Source organism: Grus americana, chromosome 7 (genome assembly GCF_028858705.1).
Source record: "Grus americana isolate bGruAme1 chromosome 7, bGruAme1.mat, whole genome shotgun sequence".
Lineage (NCBI taxonomy): Eukaryota > Metazoa > Chordata > Aves > Gruiformes > Gruidae > Grus > Grus americana.
In genome coordinates, this window is record NC_072858.1 from 11,607,358 (window position 1) to 11,625,446 (window position 18,089).

General features: G+C 37.7%; 1 protein-coding gene across 7 annotated transcripts in view; it reads right to left on the minus strand.

The window, feature by feature from the left end:
* RBM20 (RNA binding motif protein 20) overlaps nt 1-18,089 on the minus strand; it is a 107,725-nt gene that overhangs the window by 71,006 nt on the left and 18,630 nt on the right. For 2 of the 7 annotated variants that reach the window (XM_054832302.1, XM_054832301.1), the window contains exon 1: nt 12,882-13,002. The exons of the other annotated variants lie outside the window; for them this stretch is intronic. In XM_054832302.1, coding sequence (XP_054688277.1) covers nt 12,882-12,895 — 14 coding nt within the window. In that variant the 5' untranslated portion in view covers nt 12,896-13,002. Of the gene's footprint in view, nt 1-12,881; nt 13,003-18,089 lie in introns of those variants that run through there. 7 annotated transcript variants of the gene reach the window in all.

Genomic DNA, 18,089 nt, shown 5'->3' on the forward strand with positions numbered 1-18,089 from the left:
CAGGCGCCCGCAGGGCAAACGCATGTGGGTTTACCCATTTCGCTGTGCATGACTTGGCTGTGTAATACATATTTTGCATCAGCTTCTGCCCCGACTTTGTTCACATCGAGCCCTTGTAAGAAGATCAACAAGCTCTTAGGAGGATATGAAATTACTGACACAACAGAACCCTCATAAGCCATGACTTAATTCAGCCAAGTGTCCTTAGCTGGCCACCTTTTCCTAGAGCATTTCCAGCTTCCACAAAATTTCTGGAAAGCAAGAGACCAATATTGAAGAGTCAGTAATAGTTTAGCTAGACTTTTAGACTATTTACTTTTATTTATCTTTTTTTTCCATGTGAGGTTCCCATGTGACAGAAGAGTAATTTGCAACTGATACCTCTGAAATACATGACTTTGTATAGATTACGCACTATGGAGCAGCATAGAGATATTTCAAGCTGGCTTAAAATAAACTGGCTCGAGCACAAGAAATGGGTCTAGACACAACAACGCGGAGCTCTGCCATGGCTTCATCTATCCCGACAAGGACTAAAATCAACTGGCACAGCTTGCAGATATGTTAGGCTTGGATCAGTGCCCACCTCTGAGCTCAGCTTTGTGTGCAGGCTCTGTCGCTCCTACCCCATCTTTGAGCAGGCATTTTATTCAATTTTAACAGCACTTCTGCAGAGAAAGTTTAGACGCCTGCTAGCCACGTCCTCAGCACACAGTCACTTGTCGCCAGCCCTTGCAGCAACACCCACATCAACATCAAAAAGATAAATTAGCTGTGCCACATACCCCAACAGCAGCTGTGGCATCGGAAGAGAGCAGGAACCTAAACCCCTCCCTTGTAACCCTATGGAGACCCTACACAGCTGTACGGAGATGTTTCTCCATATCTGTATGGCACAGGAAATTGCCTTCTTAGGATATCTGGTCCTTCTAGGATGTAAAAATTATAACAACTGGAAAAACAGCAAAATGATGACATAAGAATCAAACTGAAAATTAGGCATCTGAGAAACAAAAGCATTTTAAAAAAAAATATACTAATAGTTTTGAATTTAAAAAAATGTTTTGTAAAATATTCAACATTATCTCCTTTTTGGCCAGAGAAAATATAAGCTAAATGTTCTTAAAACTGCAAAAATCAAAGAAAGAAGATCAGACATGACATTTCTGATTACGTAGGAAGAAAGTATCGAAAAACCCAAAGAGTTTAAAGATCAAACTTTTAGTATACTTTCAAAGAGCAAGCCTGTACTCAATCATTCATCAAGTTTAGCTCTTCCCAGATTCAGGGATCCATTTTTTTTTTCTGGCTTTAAAGCTTTCTGCCTTCCTAAACGTCACCTCCACACCACCACCTAAACAAACAATGCACTCGTACACATAGCGCATATTTTATGATCTGCTAGACCAGGATTTCCTGAAGTGTGTTCACGAAAGACACCATATGGAAGAGGATTTCTTTCTACATGCACGACCTAATTTAATTTTCAGTTGCTTCTGTATTTTAATATTTTTTTATGCTTCAGTTCAATTTCTATTCCGCTCCCTCCCCCCCTCAAGAAAGGAATCTAGAAATATAAAGGGTAAGTCCAGGAAAAACTTGCAATTTATTACAGAGGCTTACTTAAAAGAAAAAACAGCCGCAATGGATTAATGTATTTCCTTTCCCACAGCTTTTTCACTTAAACCATAACTGTGCATATTTACTGCAACTCTTCCATCTGCCAGTGGCATTGTGCTGACACATCCAGCACGCAGGCTGTGGGGATTGACAGCGAGGAGGCAGGTCCCATCACTGCTCTCAAACTTTGTGATTAATATGGCATGAAGCCTGGTGAAAAGCCACACTTATGGACATTGCTGACTATCAACAGTGACACAAATCCTCGTTATTTCAGCCATTTACCCTAATCGTGAGTCAAGTCTTTAACAACAGAAAATGCTTACGAACAAAAACCAAAACAGATTGCTGTCAAAAGCTTAAGTCAAGGGCTACAATCAGATTTGCTCCTTTTTCTTCCAAGAAGCCCTGCATAGCCTGTGTAGTAGAAGAAGAAATGGCTAATGTAGGCATTTGTTTTTTATTTTATGACAAGCAGTCCAGCCAAGGAGGAGGTACTTACCTTTTCCCAAGGTCAAACTGAGTCCACATCACTGTCAGAGTTTATCCTTTGAACCCGATCCTTTCAGCAGGCATATATATAACACACATATTTGACAATACGGGAAGTGTTACTGATTGATAAGTTATGTAAATGACACGACACACCATAATCACTTTTAAACTTATTCTTGGAGTCCAGAGGTTTCTGGAAGGGATCAACCAGCCACATTGTCACTCCAGTGCCCCAAAGTGACAGACCCGCTAACTGCGGCGATGTCACAGTAATTCTCCCAACAGCTTGGTGATCTCTTTGCAAACCTCTCTCCAGCCTAACACTGGCCTGAATAAACCTAGTTCCTCCCCACATTGAAAAAAGCACGTAAAAGCCTGTAAGTTGCTTCCATGTGGTAAACTTCCAGAAAAGGTGATGCTTCTCTTCTTGTTTTTGGGATGGCAGGTCCATTTTGGGGGGGTGGGGAGGTGGTTATTTCTCAAATATCACTCTTAATTACTAATAAGCAAGTTGACTGCAATTCTGAAGCTGACTTCAGAAGTCCACTGGTTTCAACAGGGGTTTCATCCCTCTTTCATATTTCCTTTCTCTCTAACTACATGAGTTATGGAGAACCTCCAATTGTGACTAGCCGAGATGGGCAACCTCAGAACAAAATGTGGTCATTTTAGCATCTTGAGAAGGCCACTGAAACCCACATGTAAATCCTGGTTGTCTAGAAAGCTGAAATGGAGAAGTCCTCAGTCTACTGGGAAATACAGCCAGCCTGGCCACCGGCATCCTACTGATGCACCAAACAGCAGCAACACAGCCAGGAACGGATAAAGTAAAACCAAGCAGCTCCCACACAGCAGAGAATATTGACTCCTTCCAGAGGCTGAAGTAATGAAGTCTCCCTTTGCCGAGACCAATAGCCAGGCTTTGTGATACAGATGCTTATTCACTGGAAATCCAAATCAGACGTATAAGTTTGCTGTGCAGGAGTCACCAAAACCACCCAATTTCAGATACTTCCAACTGGGCTTTACACTCAAAACTATGGCCTGAACACAGACAGCCTTTCCTTATCCCCATGAAGCATCCCGGCAGGTCCCTTTTCCTTAGAGCTGACTATTACCATTAATGACCGACATCAATGTTCTTCATGCTCATTTAAAAAAAAAAAAAAAAAAAAAGGCACAATCCTTCTAAACTCTTTGCCATAAAACTCATTAATTTACATCTTAGCACAAAGAAGATTCCCATATGCAGCACACTAGTCTCATCTGTCATCAAGCTGTGAAAAAAAAGTCTGCTGATCTTGACAGACTAGGAGGTAAGAACATGACTTTTGGTCAAGAGTGTCAGATGATACGGCAATCTCATCAAGGAATCTCATAAGAAATATCACCCATTGCTGTTCATAAACACAAGCCTGGTTTGGCTATATTCAATTACAAGCAAAGAAGGATAATTAAGCAGTTCATGATATGGAATGGCTAAAGCATGCGCAATCTTATTTATGCTCTCTGCACCTGTGTTTTCTATGGTTTAAATTTTAATACTGATCTTTTAAACTGCACTCGGGGAGTATCCCAGTTCATTCACATGAGAGAGAGTAATATGTTCTATTTTTAATCAATATGCAAACGAAAAGCAGGCAAGATACTGTAGAGCCTTACCAGTAGCCAAATATATATATTGGCAAATTACTATTAAATTATTAACTATTGTCTCAAGGCAACCCAAGTACTCCCAGAACTAGTCTGTGCGCCCAGTTCACTTGTCGGCGTCACTCCTCTCCTTTGTTCTCTCCACGTTTATTATCTTCTCTGTTGTGCTTCAACTCACATTATTTAATTCATGGTATTACGGGAATGTCTTGTAGCTCATCTTTCAAACCGGACTGTAACCTCTACCCGTGTAAGCCACAACTGCGTTTTCCAACGCTCGGAGCAACGAAACCACACAATCCTTGCTAAAGCCTTCTAATCCTTAACAGAGTCTTTGAGGTAGAGGCAACCACTCCTGTTAGACGTGCGCAGTGCCTATGGGAATGGCACCGAGACCTCTCAGCCCCCACGCAACCTAAGCCGTAGCGATACCGAGGACGAGAGCTCTGGCTACGAGGCTGTCAGCGCAGCCCCGCGCGCCGTGGGACGCCTGCCCGCCCTGCCGGTAGCCTCACGAGTGGTGCCACCGCGGAGCGAGGGGCGAGCGGCGCTTTTGCCCGGAGCCCCCCTGCCACACGCCTACGGCCAGGTGGGTAAAACAGCAGGTTTGCTGCAACTGCGCAATCTTTTCCTAGCACCAACTGACTGTTCCTGCCCTAAATACCATGGGAAAGATAATGTCCTCATGCTTTTATTTAGTTATTACACTTTTAATTAGTTATTGCAGTATAACGGTAGATTATTGCATTATCTGTAATTTTATTCTCTCTTTAATCCAGTCATCACTCTTCACAGATCTTACAGGAGTTACCAGATATTTCCCAGGTATTTTTGTTTTGCATATCCTTTAAAAGTACTTAAAAAAGAAAGCATTGATAATCAGTTTGGATATAAAAAGCAAAAGGAATCTAATACAAACTATTTTTTAAAAAAGCCAGCTAGGCTCAAGACTTCTAAACTCATCTCAAAAGAAGAAAAAAAAAAAATCACCATATACAGAAGAAGATTGTATGATATGCGTGTGTCTAGACAGAGACTTCATGACATATGTGATGGCTCTGTATTTCCACTCTGTTTTAAAGGGTAGGGGTAACACACTACAATATTTTTGTATGGTGAACACTTTCCCCTAAGCTAGAAGAAGAAAACTGGCTCCATAAATAAAAAGTACAGCTATACGACTAAGAGAAAATGAAACTTCTTTCAAGATATTTAAATGCATGCAAAGGAAAGCAATGTTTCTATCCTTTACAATTTTAAAATGCAACATTTAAAACTCTGTAATAAACATAATCATTAGTTGACTTCTGCATCGTAATATGTGGATTAAAGGTAATTAACAATACTACTGTAATATACCTTTTCTATACTGCAAAAAAAATCTTACACCAAACACGTTAAAGAATTGTCTGACATGAAAAGCTCATATTGTTCAACCGTTGCAGTATACTAACATTTAATTCTAACATCAAAATGCTTTTGCATTCGGTCCATGTACCCTCTGGACAGCAGACAACAGTACTGACTGAACTCAGTGAGGATTTCAAGAAAATGTACTTCATTGCCAGCGTTAATGCAAATACATTAACTGCAAAGCAACAGAAATTAGGTAACATTTTAACTACTCTCACACATGGAGGAAATGCCTTGTTCAAGTGATTGTTTTTCCTTACCGCCATTCACTGGTCCTTCATCTTTGCTACACTTTTGCTATACTGTTGCCTCTTAGAAATAGACTTTAAAATGATTTAAACAATTACTTTGAAAATAGGTGACTGAAAAGGATAAAAAGTGTCAATTCGAGCCAGGTGTTACTATGTTTTAAAAACAAGTTTCTAACATAAACAATTTACTTTCAGAGCATTCGCCAGCCAAGGTCTGGGGGAATTTTCCCTGTACTTTTTTCCAGCACGCCAACAGCGTAGCAGCTTCTAGCTGTACGTGCAACTCAAACCTCTCAGAACAGCAATACAGAAATACAAATTTCTTAAAAGTTGAATAGATCGCCAGCAGTACAGTAATGGAAAATTATTCTAAAAGTTATAGCAACTATGATACTTTCTCCCAAGTAATTAGAAAAACCTCTGTTATATACAGAGGTTTTTTGGTTTTAACTGTTACTCTTTCTTTTTCTTTCTTCCCCCCCCCCCCCCCCCCAGCTGATATTTTATTTCAGAGAAAAAGCAGTGCATACCCAGTTTTAGATTATGGAGGATTACACAGCACTAAGACTGTCAGAAGGAAGAGCGAAGGCAAGCTGTGAGCCAGATTAACACAAATGCTCTGTTGCCAGGATTTTCCTCCCACCACCTAATTTCATAGGTTTTCCCATTTAAAATATTCTCTATTTCTTAAATTTAAAAGTAATCCTTCAAACAATCTTATCGTTATATTTGAACTTAAGAAGTAGATATGCCCAGTGCTACAGTTTCAGTATTTCACAGACTTCTCTGTTAAGAAGGATGTCACCAACCCAGCTGACACATTAACTCTATTAGTTTGTGGCAATTTAAAGATTTTCTTTTAAGACGACAATTACACAAGAGATGAAACTGAAGGTTCATTCTTAATAACCAAAGCTGACTTCAAAAACAATCACATTTTAAAACTCTGAGCATACCATTCAGTCTTGTACTTGAGAAAAAGAGCAGAAACTCAACTGACCAAAAATGCTGTGAGTATCCTTAACATTTGGGATTTAACATAAAAATGAAACAATAAGAATAATACATTCGATTGCCTCTCAATCTATACTGCATATCGTCCTTAACAGGCAGGGGTTTTTTCAATATTAAAACCATCAAACGCAAGTTGATGAACTTTTAAGATTACGTGCTATCATAAATGATGAGTAGTGAATACAAAAAGCAGTCATTATGAACACACTCACCTACTAGTTTCAAGAACACATAATTACAATTACGACTGTCAACCTTTCCATTTCAGTTTTCCTGCAAACTTTAAAATTCCAGAAATAAAGATGACTGTAACCATATTTTTTTATTATGACTACTTTCGAAAATATATTGTAACATGTATTCTGGACCACTTTATTTTTATATTAAGAAATTCTACACTTATTACTATGCAGCTAGTTAGGCCCCTGATTTAAACAACAATCTTTGAAATAGAAAGTGGAGCTTTTATAAGTTGCCCAGACAAGTTTTGTTATTGCTGTTCCTGAAATCTAGAAGTGCTAGAGCCAGGACATAGTAGTCCATTGTTGTTCCACCATTGCAAATGAAACAAACATAATAATAAAAACCCAACAAATCTTTTTTACATGATACACAGAGACCTAAGACAGCTTTAATCAAATTAAAAATCACTACTTATTTAAAATTCTTGACAGAATTCACCAGCAGCATCTGTAGTTGAAAATGGAGACAGATGAATAATTAATATGAAGTCTAGAAACAATTTTCCTTTCACAAATTGTCCACCAAAATATTTCTTCTTCTTTTTATTAGCTAGCCAATTATCTGTTGAAATACATTCTGTTAAAAGCTGACTGATAATATGACGTACTTGAGCCATTTTCACTGCCCATTGATCAGAGGAAACACTTTCAGGCTCTACTGAAAACAGACTGGTTGTTTTTTTTTTTTAATACTCTTTTGAACACAGAAGGAACTTACACAACCTGGTTGTGTGTTTAATGTTCTCTGTTGGACATTCAAACAAATGAAATCAACTTAAATAGAAAGCAATGAACAAAAATAAAGGCATAAATTTGATGCATTTGCTTATGAAATTGAGTGGATCGTGAAATGCACTCAAAGTTTTTTTTTTTTTTTTTAATAAGAGCTGAAACCAGGCTAAACAGTCTCCTAGCAGTTATTTGTTGAAATTATTTTACAATTACTAGATTCAGATTTTAGGGTCCAGATCCTCCAGTGGAAAATCTGCCCTAACACTAAGCTCCCACACAAGATGGAAACTCGGCCCCTGAAGGCATTTCGTCCACCAGAAACCAGCTCCAGCGATAAGCTTCAAATGCCGGGTCTAGCAATTCCAGGTGTTCTCAAAGCCGTGTTAGCCTCACAGATGGAGAGGATTTTTACCCTTCCCCACATCCTGTTTCAAAAAGCAGATGCGGGGGCTCCCGGGACCCTGACAGACAACTCTTTGTTCCCACTCGATTGGAGGACGTCCAAGCATTCTCGCTATAGAAAACGGGGTTTCTGTGTCCCAGTTGTGCTACAAAGGAAAAAAAAAAACAAAAACAAAACAACAAACCAAACCAAAACAAAATCACTAATTCCACAGGCTCTTTAGGGGGCACTTTTCGATGAGATTAACCAAGGTTACCAACACCTCCACAGGTTCGTCGGTTGGGTTTTTTTAAGGTAATTTTTGTTTTGTTTTTCTCTCAAGCCCAAAAATGTAAGTGAACAAATTTCCATGAATGTAACAGCTCTAAGATTTAAGATCCATTGATAAGAATTAATTGGTCCTGGGCTTCAAATTGTCCCACGTCGGTTATTCAGTAAAGAGTATTTGAAATCACTAACTGAATGCAATGAGATTATTTTCCTGCTCAACGAAGCCAAGATTCCCATTCTTTCTTTTAGTCATTTTATTGAGAAATTCAGTATTTATTCATTCTGTGGGCTGTTTAACAAAGCTCAATACTGGACATTAACATCTATTTTGCTTAGCTATCAGAGAGCATGTGGAGGATTCCCTGGCGTGTTTCCTCAAGCAAAGATTCAGAAAAAGAACTCCTAATTCTAAAAAGGAAATTTTTAAGCTCCAGCAGGACTAAGAAAAACCAAACAGAAAACCACAAACCAACCACCTTTGGCAACTTTGCATGCAAGTACAATTCTGAACGGGAGTCTCTAAAATATTAAATTTTGGTATAAGCCCACTGTGATATATGATGAAGAGACAGAAAGGAATATAAAATGTATTCACATGTTCCTGGAAAGAAAGACTTCATGCTCCCTGCTGCTCTTTGGGGATAATAAGAGGGAATATATTTATTGGTATAATAGGATTTCTAAAACTGCGTTATTTGCTTAGTTATAAGTTTATAACATATACGCACTGAGTAAAAAGGTACATGTAAGGAACTGTTCCAGAACTAATTAATCCGAAGGAACATAATTCCTTCCTGATTTCATGTGTATACCTTAACAATGGCTTCATAGTATTTTTAAAAGATGAATAAACCTCATGTCCCATCAAGGTGATATTTGATATATTGTGCAAATGAGTAATTTGCAGCTTAAACTTCCAGCGCTGTATGCAGCAGGTCGCAGCCAGCACTGAGAAGTTCAGCTCGTAGTTTAGCAACTCCAGTCTTCGGACATACACTGCTGCATCAGAAATGAGATTATTAGATTTTCTTTGCCACTCCACTTACTGGGAAACTTTATACTCAAACCATATTGAAAATCAGTGGTAAAATCCGCTAAAAAGAAACTTCTATAGCTTTCACTCCAGCTAAAGTAAAAGTAGAAAAACACGGGTCATTGCTTTAGGAAACAAACTCCAAGTGAAAGGGCAGCAAAATGCCACCGAAGAAATTTATTACATTCAGCACAGTTCTAATACTCTGCTGACCTCTACTACCTGTTTGATACATCAAGAGCCTGAAAGCTGGGGTTTGGGAAATTTAAAAAGTCACCATGACAAATGTTAACATAGAAAATATCGATAAGGTGCAGATGTTAAGCCATTTCTACTACCCAAATAGAACATTTTGGCTGTTTAAATCCTTGAAGGTAGGTGGCTTAAAGAAGAAATCCCTACTCTCTAACCGGAGAGGTAGAGAGGATCTGGCTGGCACCAAAGCAGCTCATTCTTTACTATAGTTCTTTTTTCTTCTTTTTTTCCCTTCTAAGCTTTTTTGCTTTTTTGTTTTTTGGTGACAGTTTCAAGACAGGTGAATGACACTATAACAAGACACACGCTTCCATACGGCAACTCTACAGATCTCTAACCACAAACCACTGAAAAACAAATTGTACACTTTTTAAACAGGTAAACATTTTCGTATCTACTCATCTAGTCCTGGGAGGCACTGGGGCTTCATCTACACTAAAAATCCATAGGATTAGAGACTGCAGTCTATGCTGCTAAATTTATAACTTTTATAAAAAATAATAACATTTAACAAATCTGTGTAGCCAGAATGACAAACTCCCAGGACAAGGAGTGGCTGAGTTGTGTGATTTGGGTTTTTCAGTTAACACAACAACTCGGACCGTATGCAGTTAATACAGGAGTGGCACTCATGGGGATGACTGCAACAGAAACAATTTATCATAATAGTAATTAGTAAGATACACTGCCAACATTTTTCCTAAAGGATACGAAGATCTTTGTCATTACAGGAAAAATAGGGGCATAATTATTCTATGATTTATTCTGTAGTTTTAAGTTAATTCCTGTTTCTCACCGGAGACTAACTGAGAAATAACCTATACTGATAAAAATAAGAAATACGATATTAAGGAAGATCTGTTCAGCTCTTGTAACTACTTTTTAATCTTACTCAATACCAACATGTAGCACTTGTTTGCATTTGCTACAGAAATATTGAGTCAGGTTATCATTAGTCAGATTTCAAAAAAACTCTTTCCAACCTTTTTAAACCAGTTCACACGCAACTCCATGAGACTAATATTGCAGAAAATGAAAATTCAGACATAGAGCAGTTAACACATTGAAGACGTCCAGGGAAGATCTCATAAATGAGCTACTGGACTGTGTGAACTACCACTGTGATGACCGTGTTTTCTCCAACAAAGAATTTACATTGAAAGACAAAAGAATTTCAGTTTTCCTCTGTTCAAAGCAGTATTTCCTCCTCATACCGAGATTTGCATCCATTGCCTAACAAGATTGTATAGATGCAGGTGTTAAACACTAGCTTCTGCCAGGCTTCACTAACGCAAATCCAAATACGTATTATTCGTCACCTTAATTTTGTTTTTCAGGTATAATTTACCACTATTGCTGATTACACAATGACTGTTCATGTTGGTAGGCATGCCAACAAATAGCATAAAAAACCCTTCAGTAACCACTGAACAAAAAGAAAATTCCATCTTTTCCATGAGGAAATTACTCCTGTAATACATTTTCCATGGTATGATTAAGTTGAAGAGACAGAGGCAACTTAATGATTATTAATAATTACATTTTTCTACAGTCTGAATACACTAAAGAGCATTCATTTTTCTGTTAACACATACGTTCATGCATTTTTCACTTCCTCCTTCAAAGTCCTGCTTCAATTTTGCAAATGTGTCGTTAGATAGGGAACCATTTACCAGTTAAATGCCTGTATTGAATAAATTGTTTCTTCTCTCCCCCTTTGCCCCTTCCCCCCCAGTAGAGGAAGAGTTTTTATGATATGAAAGAGACTGAAAACTGAGGAAAAACTACCAGTTTGCTAAACCCACCAATATTTATCCATAGTGATATTGTAAAATCAAGAAGCTATGCACAACCTCTTACGAGTTTGGTTTTTTTTTCTTTTGAGTCGATATTCATCATTTTTTCTGGAAAACTGTGCATTATTTATAGCTGCAGATTTCTTAAATTTTCAGAGTTACAGTTTGTTTACATTATTTTGCTCTAGTTTTAAATCCCAATATAAATAAAGCCAATTAACACATATAGTGTCTTAGTTATGTTATTCTTTAGTATTAACCCACAGAGACAGAGTAGTAACTCTGCAGTTAAACTGCTGTGTTCTTTCAACACTGCAGGATCCAAGAATTTGGGGCAGGGGAGCAATGTCAAGCCAAGACACTAAATGGTTAAACAAAAAATTCATTTAACATAACATGAGTGAATTTGGCTGCTACCAGGATCCAACACAGACCGAGCACTCCTTTACACATTCTAATGGTTTGCATGGAATTTTATGTGCTCCTTCTATTCGCTATTTTCAAACTTCCTTCAATTCCTTACCTTTTTGAAGGCATATAATTGAGTTTTGTCTGCTTATCTAACAGTAAATCTTTTTAAAAAATGCACATAAATAACTTTAACTTAAATAAAACACTATGTAATTGCAGTGCCCCCCCTTAAAAGCAAACAAAAAATTAACTTTTTAATTAAAAATTTCCCAAATGCACCAGAAAAAATACACTTTTCCTGAAAGTACACCTAATAAATAAAAACAATAAATAAATGAATGAAGAGGTGCACAAAATATTTAATACTTGCAAATTATTTATGCTTATGTAACACTAATTTATGCTTTTACTACATCTCTGTTTAACAAAGCACTGTTGAAGGCAGCAAGCTTTTTTATGTCTTCCTGCTCTCACCAGCAGTGTTCTCCCCTGGTCTTGTCCCACAATCCCTGAGGCTCACTGAGCCTTGCTAGCAACTTTAATGAGCATCCTTAAAAATAGAAAAAGTTCGTGACTTCTCCTATCTGGGTGCTTTAAATACCAGCACTATCAAGCAGTCACCCCAGGACCCAGGAAGGATAAGGATACGCTGTCAACAAAGGCAAAAATGAGATAAGGTCTTCGGTGCCCACTCCCTGACCTGACAAAATAAAGGGTTTGATACTGGTCTCCTGGTCAAAAATAGACTGTCTGCATCTGAAAGCAGCAGAGAACATTTCCACAGTTATCTCATCGTTAGTTATTTTGCAAACCACATTAAGCACTTCATATAACGGCATCCATATCTGCTGTAACTCATTTAGGAACAACAACTCTGAATCATGTTTGAGAAAAAGCATGTCCATCAAGGGCGACAGGAACAATTAAGAAAAAGAAATCCTACCTTGAAGTCCTTTCTCTCGTGTCTGTGCATTATGTTTCAACAGAAATAGATGTCTTCCTCACAGACACCACCACCATCCCATTCGCAATAAGAATTAAAACCAAAACACACAGACTTTCATCTGCCTTTGCTAATCAACACAATAATAAATAAATAAATAAATAAATAAATAAATAAATTACACACTGGAGGCACAAATGCTTCTAACAAAAGCTCAAATAGCCACACACAGCAGTAAGATACCCTATGTTCTCTTCCTTTTTATGGACCTAGGAAAGAAATATCATTAACTATTAAATATTATTCTAATTATAACAAACTGATATCATCAAGTTAAACGAATACGCTACCTTTTCTGATTCATTATCTTTGCTTTTGAGCTTTTCCTCTTACTGATAAAAATTCAGTAATTCCCCATGTTCTTGCTGAGCACCCACACAAGTTAGCAAGGCTCAACTGTGTGCGTTGTCCAAGCCAGGGTAGCTTAAATCTCAGTCAGCCGGGCAGCCGGGCAGATAAGCATTGCCCTATGTAAAGTTTATCTTTTGAAAGGGAATAGGGTGCTTGAAACAGAACTTAAGGCCAAGACAGCCTGTAAGTCAATGTTATGTTATAGTTTGTAGATTGACGATCAGGTAACTGCATTGACAAGAAGATCAACTGCCAGATTCCACCAGATGTTACCAATTACTAATCAATTCATTTGATCTATTTTGAGTAGGAAGGTATCGGACCTATACTTTCTCTACCGTGGAGTTTTATAATTTCATAACAAAATTAAATAAAAAAGTTTCTGAGATATGCAATTTAATTAATAGAAAGGTGGTGTGCTTTTTAGCGAAGACACACAGATTTCTTTGCAAAACAGCAGAACAAAGCTTTTTCCATTGCAAGGCTGTCTTGCATAAGAAACCTCTTTTTTTTTTTTTTAAGGAAAATCTTTGGGTTTATTTAAAAATATTTTCTAGATTCTATAAATTGAGTACTGACAGATTTTTTTCAAGACCATACAATAACATAAATTTCTATAATTTTTTTTAAATTCAAGATCAGAAAACAAATTTTAAAACTATCTTCCAAAGTTGTAATAGTTTAGGAATTCTGCATCATGGCTAGATTGCATTGTTGCATAAAGACATTTCACTATAAGAAGTATTGAAGGATAATTTTTTAAAACTGTACAAGAAAAAAAAAATCTTCCATTTGCATTTTACTCAAAACTTTTACTAAAAGAAAATTCTATCAATAACCTTGATATTTAGCAGAAAACTTTAGAAAATAATTAGTATTTGACTTTCAAAACCTTCAGGTACAGTGGGATTCTAAGGTATTTAACAGTTGCAGAGAGAACAAAAATTTCATTAAATCAAGGATGAAAATCATCTGTATATAGTAACTGAAAGGACAGGTATTATTCGGTAGTACTTAACTACTCACTTTTGACAAAGTATCAGTGTATAGAATAGAACAAAAATCCCTACTAAACCAGATGAAATTAGCATCATTCTTCCATGAAATTTGTTCCTGAATGTGCATTCCTTCTTATTTAAACAATTTGTATTCACAAATTTAAATAAATGAGATCTTTCCAAAACTGATTTTTTAAAAAATTAAAATTATTGAATGTAACAAAAAAAAAAATTCGAGGTTTTTCCTACATATGCTCTGAAAAATAATTCAAAACAGCACCATGGAGATTCAGACATGTCTAAATAGCTTTCGCATTATATATGTTTAGTTTAGAAGTGATAAAGAATTTGACCTGCCAGTCTCCAAATCTGGGATTCTAACCCCAAAGGGATTTCCTTTGCCGGCAAAATAAACTCCTGCTTTTGGAAGAGGGTTTTTTCAATGACACACAATCTTCTTGACGGGAACAAAACCATGTATTTTCCTTCTGCCCTACATATATATACAAGATTGTGAAACAATTTAAGAATAACCCAGTATCTCTCGGAAAGTAATAGCTTCTTGAGCTAATGATTTAAATGTCTGTGCTCAGCATATCTAGAGAATAAGCACAAAAACGGGATGTTTTGCAGTCACCTTCAAGAGCAGAGATACACTGATATGGTAAGCAAGAATGAGTTCTAGTATGAACAAATGTGAAACACTATTTTGTTTAATGTATCTAAACAGAAAATATTTACAATAAAATTGTCTGATGTGCCACAGTGTGTTATTGTTGACTGATGGATAAACATGAGTGATTATCCATTTTGTTTGTCCCATCCAGCCTGCAGTGTCCCATCACTCCCCCCTAACCCACCCAAAAAAGTCTCTACATAGAACAAGATTTCTGGAAGGTTATCGGTTTGATCTTATCTATTATCAACAGGAAAAAAATGAGCAATACAGTTTGATGTCCTATTATGTGCTTTCTGCAAAAATTATTCTTTTTTCTGTAAGTAGAACAAGACTGAACAGACCACGTCACAGGACTGCTTCATAAAAACCTCCACTTTTAAACAGAAAAAAGGCAAGGTTAATATGTACAACCTGGTGTTTAAAGACTAAAATAAGTGATTTGTGCAGAAGTGGTTTATGGTTTGCCCTGTAGCTTTCCTATAAAAGTTATGGTTTGACATAGCTGATTTAGATAAACACAGCTCCTAGGAAACAATGACAAAATACAGTCCCACACCACTGATTAACAAAAATTGCCTAATTAATTAGAAATTGGGGAATAAGGTGGGAAGAAAAACATAATTAAACATTTTAAAGGAACATTTGTAACATTAAAAAAAACTTACTTGTATCTGAATAATTTTTTAACCTATTGCTGCTAAAATGATCTTGTACTACTTCTGCAACTGAAAAGTTACATGTAAGTATTTTAACCATATTATGCACAAAGAATTTACTTCTAGACAGGCAGTTTTTACACTTACAGATAACTTTTTTCTCTTAAAATTAGAAGATGACTGTAAATTCACAAAAAGTATAAGACACTGTATTTCAATCAACTGACTTTCCTACTGGCAGTACCACTTTAAACAGTGATGGAATTTTAAAAGCTGTCCCAATGTAACAAAATCAAACTCAGAACATCTTAACAAATTTCTCAAGTTTCTATGACTAATAGTGTATCACAGAACTGATAGTTATGGGCTAAATGCAATCCTGACCTTTTGCGCTTACGGCTCTGAGACCTGTGGTCTGTGCTCTGAGCCAACACAAAATCTGCACTTACAGCAGTGCTCTGCACGCCAAAAATCCTTTGAGGTAGGATTTCGATGTGCTTTACAGTCTCTTTAAAATACAGGAAAGGACTCCCTACTCCTCCCCAGGAACGTAACGTCTTTTACAGTCGCTTGCTCCTTCATCAACAAAGTCAAAATTTTTTGGAGTAGAGACCCTATAGTGCTAGAAAGGTGCTGTTAATAGAGCATTTTCAGGCCTTTGATAAATGTTACATTTCCAGAACATAAAGCTTTCTCTTTCTATCAACTCTGAAAATCTCTGGCCTCTCTCAGACAAACAAATGCTGAATTTCCATTCCCACTGCTTTAAACCAAGTCAGTGGGCTGGATTTCTGAGCAAAAACCTTTCCAGGTGTAAAATCCACTGTGATTCTCTATGACATTTCTTGCAAACAAGAAAAAAACAATGGATATTTCTTCTTAGTGCTTTACACACAAAGCTTAGCTGTTGAGGAATAAGCAGCCAATTCTTACACAAAAAAGTTAAAACCAAAGAAAGTTTGGTAAAGGAGAAACTAGGGATCTTGCAGATTAGGACATGACAGGGCATCAGGAAGATTAGAAAGATTCTGTGTGGAAGAAAACCTGAAGGAAAAGCTGCTGAGGAGTAGGGGAGGAAAGGGAGAAGGCGTGCGGATGAAGGACATGAAAGCACCATCCTTTCAGGACTCTTTCCTCTCCTCTGTCCCCACTCCCAGCCCTTATTTCACCGGTCAGCCCATTTTCCACACACTCTGCAAAAGATGCAGAGAAAGAGGGTGTGTAAAACTAAGCATCACAGCCCTTCCTCTGGACTCGGAGGAATATTTAATGAAAAATGTAATTAGCTCTCTGCTACTCCTCAATTTCCACTGTCATTAATTTTGTTTCACAGGACAAGCCGTAGAAATCAGAACAGCAAAGCACGTTAATCACCAACAATACTGCAGTGAGCAACGACAGCTTGAGTCAATAAACGAGCCAGGACTGAGTGACTATGAACAACAAATGCTCCTTACAAGCAGCCAAAACTGAAGATCATCAGGAAACTGTAAAATGAGACATGTGCATCATATAAACCTCTCTTCTTTCCCTCCTACCCTACGAGGGGACATTTTGACACTGAACTGTGGAAATCCCTGGAGACATGATAAAGGAAAAACAAAACCAGCTACCAGCCAAGTAATGCCATGCCTGATAAAAAACAGATGAGGAAGTCACTGGGTAAAACAGCAACACAAGCAAACACGGCACAACCATCAAAACGACAGTTGTGTTGGAAACTGCTCTTTCCAGTGTTTCTCGGCTCCTGTTCCAACCCTTCATGCCTGAGTGTGTACAGACAAGGTAGAAAGTGCCATGCCAGATCAGATCCACCAACCCAGTGATCTGTGTCCTACCAATGGCAACCTATGCGCAGCTACTCCATGGATGATGACAATCACAAGATACTAAACCCACTTCAGGAAATTTTCTCCTCTTTTCCAGATGCTAGTTAATACCATGTATTTAGGTCTCTCTTGTTATTCATCTCTCCATCCCACTTTCCTGGGCTTAACCAAAGGGTAGGATAGCCTAAAGAAGTGCCTGCAAAACCCACCCACTCCACAGGACAACTGCCAGTAGATTGAAAGCTCCTACCCCAGCCCTAATCTCCCTTGAAGACTTCTTGGTCATGGGTTCAAGTGAGAAACCCTACACAGGTGGATGTCAGGATGCACAGGAAGCTTTCGTTCCCCATGTACTGCTCAAATGCTGCCTCTGCACAGCAAGGCTGCACCTGTCCCAATGCAGTACCCCTGGCGCCTTCAATTAATGTTGAGAAAATCCTGAGCTATGTGCCTACTTAAATTTGATGGGTTTGCCATTCAAATGATGGTCCGTCAGCCTAATAAAAGTACCCGTTAGTAAACAACATTATTGCACGAACACTGGCAGAATTATGAGCAACTGCAAGCTGCAATTAATTTGACCTTAGACACCATGCCCACGCAACCAGTGATGCTAGTGCTGCGGCTTTATTTCAGATCAATGCAAACAACAATAAATAAACAGTCCCATCACTTCTCTAAAGAGGAGGAATCAGAATTACCCAGTGCTGCTAGAGAAATTTACAATTGAACAGATGTAAACTACTTCAAAGCCCTGAGGAAAATGGAATTCATTCACCAAAGTGTAGCTTGAGCTAAGCTAATCGGAGTTGCATATCTAGTTCTCACAGAGCTTTGAGTAGCAATCAATCTTCCTGCATTCACCAACAAGTGATTTGTTAATCTGCAGTTTTCATAACATAATAAAGAACATTTGGATTAACCAGCAATCATTATAACAGCCTGATGAGCTTCTTAAAGTCTCTCGGTTACTTACTGGGTATGA